At 48.6% G+C, this 18619-nt stretch overlaps 2 protein-coding genes across 2 annotated transcripts; both read left to right on the top strand.

Moving 5' to 3' along the window:
- Nucleotides 1-219: 219 nt before the first annotated feature.
- Nucleotides 220-1465, top strand: LOC139832658 (uncharacterized). The gene is made up of 5 exons (XM_071822467.1): nt 220-418; nt 504-680; nt 755-1117; nt 1204-1314; nt 1394-1465. The coding sequence occupies exons 1-5, from the start codon at nt 272-274 to the stop codon at nt 1463-1465; spliced, it is 870 nt and encodes a 289-aa protein (XP_071678568.1). The 5' UTR covers nt 220-271.
- An 8877-nt stretch (nt 1466-10342) lies between these two features.
- LOC127309938 (uncharacterized) lies at nt 10343-18267 on the top strand. The gene is made up of 2 exons (XM_071822466.1): nt 10343-10348; nt 17326-18267. The coding sequence occupies exons 1-2, from the start codon at nt 10343-10345 to the stop codon at nt 18265-18267; spliced, it is 948 nt and encodes a 315-aa protein (XP_071678567.1).
- The last annotated feature ends 352 nt before the right edge of the window (nt 18268-18619 follow it).

The raw sequence follows: 18619 nt of genomic DNA, 5'->3' as shown, positions 1-18619 counted from the left end.
CTCCCTCGGAGGTGAACCAGAGAGAACCTTGGGATCATAGGGGATGGTACTTGTTTCCACATGTACCTATGACCTAACCAAGCTCAAACGCAGGCATACGCCCACCGGGGGAACCCCGATGGGACGCAGTCAAAGGGGTAGACGGCGCGGTCAACAGAACTAGGGTTTCGTCAGAAATCGAGCATCGCACCTAGGGAATGGCGCTTGATTGCAGCGCAATTATAGGGTGGCGACTGAGCATAAGGATAGGGCGGACGTGGTGCTCCGTAACATGTGTCGGAAGTTGACACGGCAGCAGTGGTACAACCAGAGGATCACGTGCATCGGCCACTTCTATGCTGAGCAGGGCGTCAGGTACACAAAGCCTGAGATTGTGCAGGGACTCGCCCCGGCTATGACGATAGATGAGTTCATGTCGGTAAGTAATTGTCAATGCGATTCTATGTACCGCGGCTAACTTGCAACTATATTGTTTGTTCTTCAAATGAGTTTTGATTTTGCAGGTTGTACCACATTGGGCTGATAATAATAAGAGGGCCGCCTTCATGGAGTTGGTCAAGAATTGGGTCGGCGAAAACCCCGATTTCAAGGCCGTGAGCGACCGGAACAAGGCCAACCGTGGTTCTCAGGGAACACACACTGCGGGGAGCAGCAGCACCGATCGCTATCGGGAGCGTCTGGTACATATAAAAATGGAACAAGCTGCATTTTTTTCATTTTCGATGATATGCATAACATTTGTTTTGTGATGCAGGGGAAGAAGCTCGGGAGGGAACTTGGTGAGATGGAAGCGTGGACGCACATGAAGCTGGTGACGCCCGGTCCGAACGAGCCTCGGCCCGCGCCTGAGATGTACTACGGCAAGGCCAAAGAGAACAAGGAAAGATACTGCGAGGAGTACGCCAAGCTCCATCCAGAGGTGGAGGACCCTATGACCGAGCCGGTCGACGAGGTGGCGATGATGCTGGCGGGGTCCGGCCAGCCGCATGGACGTCCTGCCTGCCTTGCTGGGGGTTTCAAGCCTCAGAGGAACTTCACGCAGATCAAGGCTACCCTCCCCTCCGGCAGCTACGCTACCTCCTCGCGGACTACATGCCGTTCTCGGGTAGAGGTTGATGTAAGTCATCCACACTTTCATCCTCTGTTTTGACTCTTGTTCCTGAATGGCTATGTTGATGAGACGCATTATTTCTGAAATTGTAGACTCAGCTCGAGGAGGCCTATGCAGTAGCTTACGAGGAGTATCTCGAGAAGGTTAAGGAGCATGACCTTGTGAAAGATGCCTATGTCCAGTGGACGAGCAACCAGATGGCGGTAAGTTTCAATCTCTATGGTTGCAAAACATCATAAGTCCCCATGTTTGAATCTGAGCTATCTCTCCCGTTTCTTGCAGAGTTTCACTCGGTTCATGATGACTGGAGTGCGAGAGGAACCACTCCCAGAGCCACCTCATCCGGGGCCTTAGGTACACATCAATGTCGTTGCCCGGTTGCTTTGGGCCTTGGATAAGCACTGGCATCATAATGAACTTCCGCTTCATGCACAACCAAGGAGGAAGGTTGTAGATACATAGAGTCACGGGCCAGGTGCTGTGACTGCAGCTCTGCTCCCCAAAAGGATTCATGCCATCTGTACTTAGACCAAAGTATAAGTTCCTTGCCTCACCTGCAAAATCCGGAAACTCTCTCCCGATGTTTCTCCACTGCAGTGGAATGCTTCGATGCAGATACTATTGTTGTTGCACCTCAAACGAAACAAGGCCAGCAACGGAGCTCTCGGCTGGCTCATGCACTAGCCGGAGAACAAGCAGTAGGGCGTTTATTTGGAGTTGGCAGGGTAGGATGTGGAGGAGCGTGAGTGTAAGGATATTTTACCCTTGACCGTTATCTATAATCTTTTATCTCTAAATAGGAACTCCCCACTACCCTATTTCCTGGCTTACCGTGCAGCCACGTCACCTATTTTCTTCCCTAATATCTAAATAGGAGCAACCCACTAAGTTGATTTCTCTCAACATGCAAGCATGCCACATCAGCAAGCTTCTAATTGGTTCATGTTATTTATTCATCTACATTAGCAAGCCTCTAATTGGTCCATGTAATTTATTCATACATGCATACTTTTCCACCGAGTGGCTTATCAGTTAATTCTTCTTTTCATAGAGAGCTCATCTTCTGGGAATCTCTTCACGTTCCATCTTCTCCACTGACGCTATGCATTGATGCCTTCTAATCTTTTTGAATTCTTCTACCCCTCAATCTCATATTGTTAAGCTTCATGCACTAGCCACTTGAACCAAAAGTCCGAACTGATGGAAAGGGCTAGGCAATCTACTTGTACACTTCACAACACCCCCACTCGCGTGTGACAAGAGAAGAGAGTCAACACGTGAAAGAAGAAGAGCACACCGAAACAGCGGTGGCTAAAGAGGGGGCAACAACAATTTTTAGGCTTAATTGCGAAAACCAGGATTTGAACTCGAGACCTGGGGCTCTGATACCATGTTAAGCTTCATGCACTAGCCACTTGAACCAAAAGTCCGAACTGATGGAAAGGGCTAGGCAATCTACTTGTACACTTCACAACACATATGTATATATGAATCTACTGGTCAGTGTCTCTTTGCCCATACTTTCTCTTAGTCTCCTTTCTTACTCTTCTAGACCGATTCCCATTCCCCTCCTCATGAGGTGACTGCCTTCTCCACCTGGTTGTGGTCTACACATCACCGCCAAGACTCTCCTGCCACGCTGCTGCTAATGTCCTCTCCTACCAGTTTCCATTCTCCCTCTACGAGGACCACAAAGTTTCTGCTTTGCAGCCTCCATCACGTATAGTACGTAAGATGATGGGGATCCACTGACCTCTTAGTGATCGATAGGAGAAGAAGCCTACAAGATGATATCTTAAGACCAATTATTCCCTACCAATATCTGATGTTCGTTGCTCGGTCCATGGATTTTAAGTGCCACTATATTTACCCCTCTTTTAGCCCGATATTTGTCTCACAAGCTACCTAAACCTTTCCAGGAACAGTTGGCATTGGTACTGATATTGCATTGGAGGTGAAGACATGAAGTCGGGTAACTTTCACTAGTGGAAAACAGGGCTTCCGTGGGAGCCTTTTGTCGCGGGCGCGCCTGCACCCGCGACAAATGGCCTGGCCACGTCGCCCCGAAACCATGTGGAGCGCGCAGAGGCTTTTGTCGCGGCCTTTTGTCGCGGGCCGTATTACGACCCGCGACAAAAGGGGTAGGAGCGACGTGGCCACCCCTTTTGTCGCGGGTCGTAATACGGCCCGCGACAAAATGTCCATGCCTATATATAGAAGCAGCCAGCCACCCCCACCTCATTTTTTCCTTGGTGGTGAAGGTGGAGGTGTATGCTAGCTCATTTTTTCTACATGTGCACAAGAGGTGTTTGATGGAATGCTTGTGAGAGGGATGCCACTTGGTTTTATTTGATAAGATTTCTCCTCTTCTTGATCCTAAAAGGTTAGCAACTATTTTCTTGACTATATATATATGCATAGTCCGTACAATACTAATTTTAGCAAGGTGATTGCATCTGATACATATATAATTGTACTTATGATGCAGATGAGTCATCCATGGATGTACGGTAACCGATGTGCTCCCGCTTTCAGAGAGGGCGTGAATTCTTTCCTGCTTGTGGCCGAGGCCAACAAGTCGAAGCAAGGTTTTATGTGCTGTCCATGTCTAAAATGTAAGAACGAGAAGGATTACTCTTGCTCAAGAGATATTAAGAGCCACCTGCTTCGGTTTGGGTTCATGTCCAGCTATAATGTTTGGACCAAGCACGGAGAAGAAGGGGTTATGATGGAAGACGGTGATGAGGAAGAAGATAATGATGACCAGTACCGATCTATGTTCTCTGAATGCCTTGATACCGCAATGGACGACAATGAAGAAGAAGGAGGTGAAGAACATGCATCAGATGATCCTGTTGATGATGATCTTCGTCAGGCCATTTCTGATGCAAGAAGAGACTGTGGCACGGATAAGGAGAGGTTGCAGTTCGACAAGATGTTAGAGGACCACCACAAATTGTTGTACCCAGGTTGTGAAGATGGGCATAGAAAGCTGGGTAGCATATTGGAATTGCTGAAATGGAAGGCAGAGGTCGGTGTGACTGACTCGGGATTTGAGAAATATATGATAATATTAAAGAAGCTGTTTCCAAGAAATAATGAATTGCCCGTCAGTACATATGAAGCAAAGAAGCTTGTCTGCCCTCTAGGATTAAATGTGCAGAAGATACATGCATGCATTAATGACTGTATCCTCTACCGCGGTGAGAAGTACGAGAATTTGAATAAATGTCCGATATGTGGTGCATTGCGGTATAAGATCAGAAAAGATGACCCTGGTGATGTTGAGGGCGAGCCACCCAGGAAGAGGGTTCCTGCGAAGGTGATGTGGTATGCTCCAATAATACCACGGTTGAAACGTTTGTTCAGAAACAAAGAGCATACCAAGTTGTTGCGATGGCACATGGAAGAACGTAAGAAAGACGCGATGTTGAGGCACCCCGCTGATGGTCGGGTCCCTCTGCTCGTGATCATCGTGTCTGTTTTGCCGATCCACCCATTCCGCGTGGACATGAAATGGGTTAAAAGCAAGCCCAAGTAGACCGACACAAAGTGAGCAGTCTATCCTCGTCAACGTAATCATGACCCAAGTTTACGCAGGTAGTGAGTTGACGCAAACGCGATGCAGACCGTTTTGGTGTCCGCCCAACTCCTCTCCCAGCCCGCCCATCATTGACACGTGGTAATAAGTAGTTCTTCATTAATATTAGGAGTACTAAATGACGATCTTTACACTGATGGTTACATGTTTAATTAACATAAATACAACGGCCGTATGTACTCATCGTCGCACGCCCTACCACAATAGAGATTCATAATAAGATTATCACAAATAAACCATTTGATATTTTAGTACCACTGCAATGATCGTAAGTAAACCACTCCAATACCTCACCATTAAGGATCTCCCCATGGATATTTATATGAGCTTAGTGAATCCCTTATAATTCATGTCACCCACATGAATAGCACGTCGGTATGTTATGTCACTTAGCACAATACATACTACCACATGACCAATGGTAGTTTCCTCTCTAGTCCCGTAGGCAAATATTACATGGTGCAGTTCAAATAATATCTAGAGAGAATTAATGCATGCTCATGAACTGAAATTATAGATCATCTTTATTTCGTCTCATAATAGTGCTAGGGTTTCTCCGTCTCTCCCCTAGAACAAATCAACTACTCTTGTATGAAGGCAATCAACATCATCACAATAATATGAATGGAATATGGAGGTATGAATGTATGAATGTATACAAGTGCAAATTCACAATATGATTTGGAAATACAACCAAGTAAACAAGGGGATCGGTGATGGAGACAATGTTGATGATGATCATGATGGAGATCGATGCGGGGGCCTTCTACATCCCTTATCCTTGTGTGTGGTGGTGATGGTGGAGATCTGCGTGGAGGCGGCTATGGAGGCGGCAGGGCTCCCGCTAGGTTTTCCCTCTTTAAATATGCTTATGGAGGTTGGTTTCGTGATTCTGATTAGCTCCATAGCGAATATGCTCGTCGTCCCTTCACAAATGGTGTTCCGTTTCACTAAACATAGTCAACCCGTACCAATGGTTGTTAACATTGCAGTAGCTTTACTGTTTTGACCGTCATTCCTTAATACGAAGTTCCATTTGGATGTTCTTTGGCTCGTTGAACTCGTATGGACGAGAGGTACAACAACATAGTATTGAATCTTCAATATGAGATAATGGAAAATTTGTCTTTTTCCACACCTCATACACGTCATATGGCTAAGTCTTGTGTGTGCAACTTCTCCATATTGCATCATGTTGGCTCCTCTTGCCTTTCTTTATCCATAATTGTTCATAACACACGTACACACATCTCAAAGACAAGGAAAAATAATTAAGTCCTAATAAAAACTAACACTTGTGCAAAACTCATATGAAAATGAATGTGAACTAGTAATCATGCATAATATGCATACTTACGGTTAGATAGATCATGATAAGAGTGGTAATATAAATATTTTGTATGCTTAAATATGTGTCATAATTGCACTCATTTGTTGCGCGCGTCCTCCTCCGCAATGTGCCACGCTTGGACCTCCGCTAGAGAAGGATACCAGTGGGACCTATCGGCATGTAGGCCCACCTCCGTGTCGGCGTAGTAGCAGGCTTGGTCCCGCGCCACGACCTCCAACGCCTCGACCATCACCGAGGCTGCCTCCTTCATCTCCCTGTTCTCCCGATCACACGCCGTTGCCCCCTCTGCCTCGCCGTCATCGCCTGTTAATGCGTCACGCGGTGGACCGTTGCCGGGGACGACAACTCGGCCACCCGCATGATCTCCCGACGGCCGTAGAGGTCCTATGTGTCCACCTCAATGAGCTGGGAGTGGTTAGCATCCCGCGGGACGGTCTCGACCGGCGCGAGCAGCACCCGCTGCTCGTCATATCCATGGCCTCCTCATCCACAAAGTCATCGAGGTCGATGCCATCATTGTCGCCGAGCCCATCGAGATCCGGTGCGTTGTCATCATTTTCGAGGTCGGCAAATTTGATGGCAACGCAACCGAGCTCGATGACATCGATGTCCATGGCCGGGGGAAGTTGTGCCATGGTCCCCCAACGCGCATCGATGTCGAGCGCGCCTGGTGGTGTAGCGACTCCATGAAGAGCAGGTTCCTCTCCTCGAAGATGGCCTCATGTGCCGCCTCCACCTTCTCTGCCTCGTCCTGGCGGGAGTACACGACTATCTCCTCCTCCTCGAACGCCGCCCTCGCGGCGAGCTCCGTCGAGTTCGGATCATCTGGGTAGTTGGTGCGCGCCATCTTGGCCAAGAGGCTCCAGGTGCGGTCGTGCTCAGCCATGGGTGCTAGCTAGGATGTTGCCCTCATCGTCAAGGCGACATTGTCCATTTATAACCGTTGCGGGGTCGCAAAGGCCCGCGCACGCCCTTTCCCGCGTATGGGAATTGAGCGATCGCACACGGGAATCGACTCACCCATCGTTGACGGTGGTAAAAGAAAGAGTCGGGCCGCTTGGTTGGCCTTGACGTAAACGGATGTGCAGACCGATTTAGCTGATTTCGATGTCAGCGCCCCGACCCAAACGGAGAGAAACGGACACAACTGAAGTCGAATTGTGTCGGCCAAAGATGCCCTAAGTTTTTTAAAAAAACTTATTCCTTTATAATAGATTTTTTCGATAAAGGATGCTTTATTACTTTTGGGAAAGCAATTACATCCAGCCTCTGCATAACCAGGATGCACACAGCTGTTCAAAAAGTCTGTAACCAAAAATATAAAAAGATATTGAAAACTAGGCGAAATACATATCGGAACGATGAATCATAAATCGCCTATGGTGTGGGTGGTGCTGCAATCCGTAGACTATGCTGCCACCCATGTAAGGAAAAAGTATCCCTCGCCGTAGCCTCCAACCGTGTACAGACCTCCGTAAATAGGTCTCGGTTCTCCATCCGCTGAAGAGGTAACCACAAACGGAGAATACCTGTACATCTGTAGATGACCTGCAACAAAGAACAATTTTTATCGTTAAAAATCTTGTCATTTCTACTTAGCCAGAGTGCCCAGATAACTGCTAGCGCCCCCACCCTAAGAAGCAACTTAAACCTTGAATCGATACCGTGGAGCCAATTGCCAAAGACATTGGCTACACTAGTCGGGGGATACAGGGTAGATGCGACTTGGATGACTGACCAAATAGATCTCGCAAAATGGCACTGGAAAAAAAGGTGTTTAATAGTTTCGTCTTGTTGACAAAAAACACACCTAGCACTCCCATGCCAATTCCGCTTGACAAGATTATCTTTGGTAAGAATAACTCCGCGACGAAGATACCATCCGAATTTTTTTATTTTTAACGGTATTTTTATCTTCCAGATTTTCTTATTATTATCAACCGGTATATCAGAATGAAGAATCGCATTGTATAAAGATTTGACTGAGAAAGTGCCAGCTACTGTTATCACCAGAATTTGACCAAGTTGGAGGTGGGCCACGATCAAGATAAGCCTGAAGGTTATATTTGGAGAGAACACGAAGATCGGCCTTATATGCGAAGTTGGGCTAGATTGCCCATTTATCTGTAATATATTAGATCGTATGTTAAGTTAGGAGGTAGAGTTTTACCCGTGCACGGTTAGGTGCACGCCTGAATTAGAAAGTCCGCTGGACTATAAATATGTATCTAGGGTTTATGGAATAAACAACAACTCACGTTCAACCCAAAACAAACCAATCTCGGCGCATCGCCAACTCCTTCATCTCGAGGGTTTCAATCAGGTAAGCGACATGCTGCCTAGATCGCATCTTGCGATCTAGGCAGCACAAGCTCCACGTTGTTCATGCGTTGCTCGTACTGAAGCGTCTTTGATGGCGAGCAACGTAGTTATCATAGATGTGTTAGGGTTAGCATAGCTCTTCGTATAACATGCTTACGTAGTGCAACCCTTGCATGTCTAGCCGCCCTCACGCCTATCTCAGGTGTAGGGGCGGCACCCTGCTTGTTCATCATCTAGTAGATCTGATCCGTTACGATTGCTCCTTGTTCTGCAAGGATTAGTTTAATATCTGCAATAGTTAGGCCTTACAAAGGGGGGGAGGATCCAGCGGCACGTAGGGTGGCGTTCGCAAGTCCTAAACAGGATGTTCTGAGGATCAACGTCATGTTGGTTTTTAGGCCTTGTTTAGGATCGGCTTATGAGCACCGTGCGTGGCCGCGAGGCCCAACCTGGAGTAGGATGATCCGATTATGCGGTGAAAACCCTAAATCGTCGTAGATCTCATTAGCTATATTTTGATCAAGCAGGATCACCAAGTATTCGTGCACCCCGTACGAATCATGGGTGGATCGGCTCTTTGAGCCGATTCACAGGATAACCTGAGAGCCGATCGAGGCTCGTATTTAATGTTTACGTGTATGCCATGCAGGAACTAAGCGAGGCATCCCCATCACCTTCCTGACCAGGTATAGGTCAGGTGGCACGCCCTTGCACTTCGCATCGCCGCGTGTGACCAGACGAGCATGGCGGGCCGGCGCACGGAGGGGGGTCCGCCAGCCGCCGCTCTAGGCTCTTCCGGCTCTACTAGTGTTGACGGGCGCTGCCCGCCGGTGGGCTTTGGCGATCAACACATTACAGCACGCCCGGTGGGACAATCGTCTACATCAACCACATCGCCATCTACATCTGAGATGGCGGCGGACGGCACGCCAGTCACCTACGAGGAGCTACCTGCCGAGCTCAAGAAGAAGTATGACGAGATCAAGGCCACCCTCGAAGCCGACCTCATCGGCTCATATCACAGAACCCGTGCGTATGGCATCAGGCGGAAGGGGTTCTCACCGGAAGGCGCACTCGATGAAGTGGATCTATCTGTCCCGTCAGAGGAACGTACCAGGGCCGTGCGCCAGGAGATCGGTGGCATGGTGGCTCACTCGTTGCATCTCCATTCTGAGAGCCTGGTGAATACTTTGGAGCATGTCGCCGTTCGGATGGTCAAGGAGGTCATGAAAAATCAGCACTCTCTATTAGAGCCAGCTCTCAGGACCTACCGAGGAAAGGTACCACGCCAGCCCCGTCTGCCGTTGTTGTGCACATCGGCGGCACCAGGAGTGCCTCATTCACCGTCGCGCACCGTTGACAGGATCAACGGTACCTACCCTGGGAGATGCCAACCAGGACACTCGTTCAACGTCAACATGATAGAACTGGGACACCCCCTAGATGGAGACAAAGGCGAGGGCAACTGCTCTCGTGGCAAAGATGAGGAAGAGGCTGCTCCATGCGATCGGCCCCGACCACGCCAAAACATCTTGGTGATGATCAAGGTAGAAGCCGATGCTAGTAATCGGCCCGTAGTATCCGTAGCACCTGCTCTCCCAGTAGGTGGCGTCGACCTCACAGGTGACGGAAAGCTAGGGTACGGGTTTACATCAGCTGATGAGCTAGAAGAAGTCGACATCGGTCCTGGGGATAAACCTCGACCTACTTTCATCAGCACGAAGTTAGATCCACAGCTCAGGGGACAGATGATAGCCCTGTTGAAGGAATACCCAGATTGCTTTGCATGGGATTACACGGAGATGCCTGGTTTGGACAGGAGCATCATTGAGCATCGGCTCCCCCTTAAGAAGGGATTTCGGCCGTTCCAACAGCGAGCACGTCAGATGAGGGCCGAAATCCTGGAAGAAGTCAAGAAGGAGATCGAGAAAATGTTGGCCGCTGGCTTCATCAGGCCATGCAGGTATGCGGAGTGGATCTCGATATCGTTCGGTGGAGAAGAAGGACGGCCGATGGCGCGTGGCCATCGATTTCCGAGATCTTAACAGAGCCACCCCAAAGGACGAATATCCAATGCCCGTGGTAGAAACATTGATAAACGCTGCTGCTGGCCACAAGGTGTTGAGCTTCATGGATGGCAACGCCGGTTATAATCAGATTTTCATGGCTCCGGAAGATATACACAAGACCGCATTCAGGGTACCAGGGGCAGTGGGCTTGTTCGAATACGTGGTCATGACCTTTGGGTTGAAGAATGCTGGTGCAACGTACCAACGAGCCATGAATTATATATTTCATGATCTGATCGGCAAGTTGGTGGAGATCTACATCGATGACGTGGTGGTCAAATCGGTCTCCATGGAGGGACATTTGGGCGATCTACGGCGCATCCTAGACCGAACTCGGAAATTCGGGCTGAGAATGAATCCGAAGAAGTGTGCCTTTGGCGTGACGGCTGGTCAATTCCTAGGTTTTTTGGTTCATGAACGGGGAATTGAGATCGGCCTGAAAAGTCAGGAGGCGGTGCGTACCATGCAGCCGCCAACCACGAAAAAGGAGCTCCAACGCCTCATCGGCAAGATCAATTTCGTCCGGCGGTTCATCTCTAATTTGTCAGGACGAATCGAGCCGTTCATGGCGCTGGTGAAGACTAAATCTGACGACGAGTTTCACTGGGGGGCAGAACAGCAACAGGCGTTCGATGAGATTAAGCGATATCTGACGACGCCGCCTGTGCTAGTTCCGCCCCAGCAAGACAGGCCATTCTACATCTACACGTCGATGGGCGACACGTCCATTGCTTCGGTGGTGGTGCAACTCTACGAGGGCGTGGAGAGAGTCGTTTTCTACCTCAGCAGAAGGATGCTGGACGCGGAGGCAAGATATCCTGAGGTCGAGAAACTTTGCCTCTGCCTGTTCTTTACCTGCACCAAGCTTCATCACATCCTTCTGACGGCAGAGATCATCGTCATCATCGTAAATCAGACGTTGTCAAGCACATGTTGTCGGCCCTGTTTTGAAAGGCCGACTCGGTAAGTGGATGTTGGCCTTTGTCAGAATTTGATCTCCGGTACCAGCCGGCGAAGGCGATCAAGGGCCAAGCGTTGGCCGATCTCATCGCTGAACGGATCAGTACCAATATAGCAGCACTATCTATACGTGCATGGGCTATGTTCTTCGATGGATCGGTTTGTGACGGGGGTTGTGGCATCGGCATTCTGCTTGTGTCGCCTCGGGGGGCGGAGTACTCCTTCTCCATCAGATTATCTACCCCTTGCACCAACAACGTAGCAGAATACGAGGCAATACGCAAGGGAATGGAATTGCTACTAGAAGCTGGAGCAGAAGCTGTGGAGCTCTTTGGAGACTCAAAGTTGGTGATTAACCAGCTCACGGATGAATATAATTGCGAAAGTGAATCACTTTTCCCATATTGGGTGGAATGCCGTGAGTTGATGACACAGTTTCGGTACATCAACTTTAATTGGATCCCAAGATCCCAGAATACCGATGCCAACAATCTCGCACAAATGGCGTCAGGCTACATAGATATAGCCGACGGATCGGAAGTTCAGATACAATTCCTGGAACAGAATGATTGGAGAGCCGAGATCTTCGATTATTTAAAAGATTCGGCTCGGGGGGCACCTAAACGGGTAAGATACAAAGCCATGAAGTATGTCCTTATAGGAGACGACATGTTCTACAGGACATTGGAAGGGTTGCTACTCAAGTGCCTAGGACCGACTGAGTCTAATCGGCTCTTACATGAGGTGCATGAAGGTGCCTGTGGAACGCATCAGTCGGCTCATAAGATGAAGTGGTTGATCAGGCGATCAGGGTTTTATTGGCCCACTATGCTTGAAGATTGCTTCAATTATTACAAGGGGTGCCAAGCGTGTCAGATGTTTGGAAAGATTCAAATGGTGCCAGCATCAGCAATGAACCCCATCATCAAGCCTTGGCCGTTTCGGGGGTGGGGCATGGATATGATCGGCAAAATCCATCCGGCGTCAGGTAAAAAACATGAATGGATTTTGGTTATCACAGATTACTTCACTAAGTGGGTGGAAGCCGTCCCTATGAAAAAGGTGAAGTCAGAAGATGTGATCAAGTTTGTGAAAGAACACGTCATTCATAGGTTTGGGATCCCCCAAACTATCACGACCGATGGAGGTTCGGTCTTCACTTCTAAAGAATTCAGGAAGTTCTGTGATGACTTAGGGATCAAACTGATCCGATCATCCCCATACTATGCTCAAGCTAACGGGCAGGCTGAGGCGTCCAATCAGAGTCTGATCAAGCTAATCAAGAGAAAAATTGACGAGAACCCTCGGGATTGGCATGAGAAGTTATCAGAAGCATTATGGGCCTACCGCATGTCGTGCCATGGAGCCATAAAGACTTCACCGTACCAGCTTGTCTATGGACAGGAAGCCGTATTGCCTTGGGAAATTACAGCTGGATCAAGACGTGTCACGTTTCAGAATGATCTGACAGCTGAAGAATATGCAGCTTTGATGAACGACACTATTGAGGACGCAACAGAACTCAGGCTTTGGTCGTTGGAGAAGATTAAGGAGAACAAAGCCAAGGTGGCTCGTGCTTACAACAAAAAGGTTAGGCCAAAGGAGTTCCAAGTTGGTGATCTTGTGTGGGAAGCTGTGTTGCCATTGGGAACCAGGGATAAGGCATATGGCAAATGGTCTCCTAATTGGCACGGTCCATACAAAGTTGTCCAGGCCTTGAAGGGTAATGCATACATGCTGGAGGAGTTGAGCGGCGAAAAGTTCCCAGTGGCTGTAAATGGTCAACACCTCAAGAAATATTTCCCAAGCATGTAGGATGATGGACAGTAAGATATGGGGGCCGATTTCAGAATCGGCCAGTAAAAAAAAAATCACAGCCGATGCACAGACATCGACTTGAGAAAATGTGTGGAGATTGACAGTATGCAAGAACAGCCGATGCACGGGCATCGACTTCAGGAAACAAAGCCGATACGCTGATATCGACTTTAGCGAAATAAGTTTATACAACAGCTTCCTAACCACGGCGTGAGATCTCCTAGTAATTGCTGAGGGATTCAGTCTCATGGTTTGGACGCGATTTAGGCCTGTTTATACAACAGCTTGGCCTCAGACAGTAATATGAGCCGATGCTCTGCTATCGGCTCCCTGTACGACAACTCCCTTCGACAATCGGCAAGGGAGCGAGATTAATTAAGGGATTTTCTTCATTAGTAAGGGGATTTCTTACAAAGAAAGAGTCGATTTCTCAGGAAGGAAGAACAAAAGAAGGGTCTATTGACCAATCTACTACTGCTAGGCCTACACTAGTAGATCCTAATCTACGGGCCATCGCTTCCTTCATCGTCATCCTCGGAACTCTCATCGGCACTGCTGCCGATGGGTTCCTCGTCACTGCTCCCATAGCCCTCTACAGGAGCTTCATCTTCGTCTTCATCGTCGCTGCTGTCGTCGTCCCACCACATGCGGAGGCGCTTCGCTGGCGGGTAGCCCTCGAGGGAGTCGTCGTCATCATCGTCGTCTTCCTCTTCCTCTTCTTCAGAGGTGGGGCAGCCGTCCCAGGGGAACTGATCGTCCTCGCTCTCCGACTCCAGTTCCCCGACGGCAAGGAACTGAAGATCTTCGTCCCCGCTGGTCAGGGACTGGTCGTCTTCGGACCAGACCGAGGAAGCGTGGTCTTCCAGGTCCCATGCTTCTGGGGCGCGGATGTCCGGCGGCGTCTCACGGGAGGAGGAGGACCCGTAGGAAAGCTCGGAGGAGGAGTCGTGGAAGACCGACGACGAAGAGGAAGAAGAGGAAGACATGGCTGTGGGAGATTGGGGTTTTTTGGTGCCGATGGCCAGAATAGAGCAGGATGATGAAGTGACGAACTGCTCAGAAGCGGTTAAATAAAAGGGGGCTATGGTGAAGGAATTCAATGCCACAGCAGTTTTCGAGGAGGCGGTGCCCAAATACAACGGTCAAATCACGCGGAGCAGTCGAGAAGGCAGGGCATCATGACGAAAAATACTGCAATAGGTTCTGCTCTGCCACGACATGACCCGACGGTAAAAGCATAATGATTTTGGAAATGTCATTTCCAAAACCAGGGGGGCATGTGTTATCACCAGAATTTGACCAAGTTGGAGGTGGGCCACGATCAAGATAAGCCTGAAGGTTATATTTGGAGAGAACACGAAGATCGGCCTTATATGCGAAGTTGGGCTAGATTGCCCATTTATCTGTAATATATTAGATCGTATGTTAAGTTAGGAGGTAGAGTTTTACCCGTGCACGGTTAGGTGCACGCCTGAATTAGAAAGTCCGCTGGACTATAAATATGTATCTAGGGTTTATGGAATAAACAACAACTCACGTTCAACCCAAAACAAACCAATCTCGGCGCATCGCCAACTCCTTCATCTCGAGGGTTTCAATCAGGTAAGCGACATGCTGCCTAGATCGCATCTTGCGATCTAGGCAGCACAAGCTCCACGTTGTTCATGCGTTGCTCGTACTGAAGCGTCTTTGATGGCGAGCAACGTATTTATCATAGATGTGTTAGGGTTAGCATAGCTCTTCGTATAACATGCTTACGTAGTGCAACCCTTGCATGTCTAGCCGCCCTCACGCCTATCTCAGGTGTAGGGGCGGCACCCTGCTTGTTCATCATCTAGTAGATCTGATCCGTTACGATTGCTCCTTGTTCTGCAAGGATTAGTTTAATATCTGCAATAGTTAGGCCTTACAAAGGGGGGGAGGATCCAGCGGCACGTAGGGTGGCGTTCGCAAGTCCTAAACAGGATGTTCCGAGGATCAACGTCATGTTGGTTTTTAGGCCTTGTTTAGGATCGGCTTATGAGCACCGTGCGTGGCCGCGAGGCCCAACCTGGAGTAGGATGATCCGATTATGCGGTGAAAACCCTAAATCGTCGTAGATCTCATTAGCTATATTTTGATCAAGCAGGATCACCAAGTATTCGTGCACCCCGTACGAATCATGGGTGGATCAGCTCTTTGAGCCGATTCACAGGATAACCTGAGAGCCGATCGAGGCTCGTATTTAATGTTTACGTGTATGCCATGCAGGAACTAAGCGAGGCATCCCCATCACCTTCCTGACCAGGTATAGGTCAGGTGGCACGCCCTTGCACTTCGCATCGCCGCGTGTGACCAGAAGAGCATTGCGGGCCGTCGCTCGGAGGGGTCTCAGCCAGCCGCAGCTCTAGGCTCTTCCCGGCTCTACTAGTGTTGACAGGCCGCTGCCCGCCGGTGGGTTTTGGCAGGCAACAGCTACATGAAGATTCCATCTAAATTCATCCGGTTCAGTTGATAACTGAATATCTCCCAACCGTTGAATTAAATCATTCCATGCCACAAGCCTTTGTCCAAGTAAAACCCGTCTGAACGTCACATTTGGAGGTGAGGTAGCCATTACTGTGGCAATGGTATCACCTTTGCGACGAACAATACTATACAAGGCAGGATACTGCTCACTCAAGGAAGCATTGTCTAACCAAACATCTTCCCAGAAGCGTATCTGTTCTCCATTCTTAATAGAGAAAGTACCATGGCGAAAGAAAACATTCTTAGACGCCATGAGACCAGCCCAGAAGTGGGAATCCCCCGGTTTCCAAACCACTTGGGATAGCGCCTTCGAGCCAATATACTTTCTACGAAGAATAGTTTGCCAAATCCCATCCTCAGTAAGAAGCTTAAAAAGCCATTTACCTAGCAGAGCTGAGTTCTTGACCTCTAGGTCATGAACTCCCAGACCGCCTTGATCTTTGGGACTACAGACTACACTCCATTTAACCAGTCGATATTTCTTTTTCTCGCTGTCCCCTTTCCAAAAGAATCTAGATCGATAATAATCGAGTTTATGTAGAATTCCTTTTGGCAGCAGGAAGAATGATAACATATACAGTACCATATTTGTCAGTACTGAATTAATGAGAACCAATCTCCCTCCGAGGGACAGCAATTTACCCTTCCAACTACTAAGGCGTTTTTGTAATCTTTCTTCCACAATTTTCCATTCAGCAATTGTAAGTCTCCGATAATGGATCGGAATACCCAAATAGCGAATGGGAAATTGGCCTTGCCCACAACCAAACAACTCTGTATATAGAGTCATATCGTTTTGGGCATCACCGAAACAGAACAATTCACTTTTATGGAAATTGATTTTCAATCCCGACAACTGCTCAAACGCCGCCAAAATTACTTTGAGATTGCGAGCTTTTTCGAGATCATGATCCATAAAAAGAATTGTATCGTCGGCATATTGAAGGATAGATAAACCCCCATCAACCAAATGTGGGATCACACCTTCAATCTGGCCATCAGACTTAGCTCGCTCTATGAGTATTGCCAACATATCCGCTACGATGTTAAATAACATCGGTGATAACGGATCCCCCTGGCGTAACCCTTTTCGTGTTTTGAAAGTGGCCGGTGTCATCATTAACCCGGATAGCCACACTACCTCCATACACAAAATCGTATATTAGAGCGCGCCACTCAGGAGAAAAACCTTTCATCCTAAGTGTATGCTGCAGAAAAGACCACTTGACCTTGTCATACGCCTTTTCGAAATCTAATTTTAAAATAACCCCGCTTAATTTCTTAGAATACATCTCATGTACCGTCTCGTGCAACACTGCCACTCCATCAAGGATATTCCTTCCTTGCATAAAAGCGGTCTGTGATGGTTGAACGACACGATCCGCAACCGTATTAAGTCTAATGGTGGCCACTTTCGTGAAAATCTTGAAACTGACGTTTAATAGGCAGATAGGTCTATATTGCTGAATCCTTTCTGCCTCATTAACCTTCGGTAACAAAATTACTTCACCAAGATTTAGACGAAATAATTCTAGTTGTCCTGTGTGGAGATCACTGAACAAATCTAGAAGGTCCGATTTAATAGTATCCCAAAAGGTTTCGCTCGTCGTCGCGGCACAGGCAGTTCCGCGACCGCGCCAAGACCCGCGTCGACGATCTCCAGGAGATCTTCTCCGGCCTCCAATCCGCCCGCCAGGAGAGCCGCTCCACCGACGCCGCCGTACTCGAGGAGCAGGTCCACCAGATGCTCCGAGAGTGGCGGGCCGAGCTCAGCGTCGCCTCTCCCGCCTCCTCCCTCCAGAACTCGCTGGGGAACAGCCAAGGGGCCGCGGATCCGCCATCGGAGACGCTGCGGTTGCTGCAGCTGGCTATTGAGGAGGAGGACGACGCGACCAGCAAGCTGGCGATCCCTCGTTCATCTCGTCTGGGCCACGGGCTTGGGCAGGACGACCAGAATCTCAACGCTGAGCTGCAAGTGCAGGGGGAGAATGTGGCTGGGGGCGCCCCTGTGACACAGCAGTCACTGGGACATGAAGTGATGGGAGATTTTGGTGGGGAAGTGGCTAATGTTGCTAATGCATTGTTCAATGATCAGAGAGCCATGCGACGCAAGGCGGAGATGAACCTCGACACGGCAGGTATTAAACAACCGTCTAAGTCTTTTGTTTCTTTTTCAGATACTCGTATTTCTTCTAATTTGAGTAGCCTAGGGGTTTCCTTGGGTTCTCGGTCTGATGAGATTTCTGTTTCGGCTAATGTGTTGAGACAAACGGAGCTTGACCGTTTAACGGTTGTTCTAAATGTCTCCACTGGGCCTGAAACGGCAATTATAGACGACGATGATGATGATGACATCCTAGATGGTCAAATTCTCTCGGCTATAATTGACAACATTTCAGAAGTTGATTTAGAACACGCGGAGCTTAGTTCTGATTTACAAGCATCCGAACGTGGTTCTCGATCATCGGCTGGAAAGAAATCTCGTAGGTATGGCAAGAACTCTAAATCTAAAATAGTTTCTCGATGAATGGCATGTTCCGGAATAGCAGAGGTCTTCGTGACTTGGCTAAGCATTCCCACATTGCTGATGGTGGTAGAGATTATGATTTAGATTTTCTTGCTATATCGGAGACGGGTAGGCGAAATTTCTCTCAAAGTTTTCTCGACCGTTTGTCAGGCGGGATTAACTTTCAGTGGTTTTCTCGCCCGCCCCGTGGTAGGTCAGGGGGCATTTTACTTGGCGTCCGCATAGACACCATGACCATTTTGGCTAGTTCTGATGGAGAGTACCACATTAAGCTCGACATTCAGAACAAAGCAGATGGTTTCACGTGGAGTCTGGTCGCTGTGTATGGTGCCGCCCAGGAAGTGTTTAAGGC

Source organism: Lolium perenne, chromosome 6 (genome assembly GCF_019359855.2).
Source record: "Lolium perenne isolate Kyuss_39 chromosome 6, Kyuss_2.0, whole genome shotgun sequence".
NCBI lineage: Eukaryota > Viridiplantae > Streptophyta > Magnoliopsida > Poales > Poaceae > Lolium > Lolium perenne.
The sequence above is the reverse complement of the archived record's forward strand: the minus strand, read 5'-3'. Positions and strand labels throughout refer to the sequence as shown.

Bases quoted from the DNA above. Each gene is read 5' to 3' on its own strand.
- LOC139832658 (XM_071822467.1), top strand. From the start codon at position 272: ATGTGTCGGAAGTTGACACGGCAGCAGTGGTACAACCAGAGGATCACG. The intron at 681-754 runs GTACATATAAAA...TTTGTGATGCAG, and splicing joins ATCGCTATCGGGAGCGTCTG to GGGAAGAAGCTCGGGAGGGA. The intron at 1,118-1,203 runs GTAAGTCATCCA...CTGAAATTGTAG, and splicing joins GTTCTCGGGTAGAGGTTGAT to ACTCAGCTCGAGGAGGCCTA.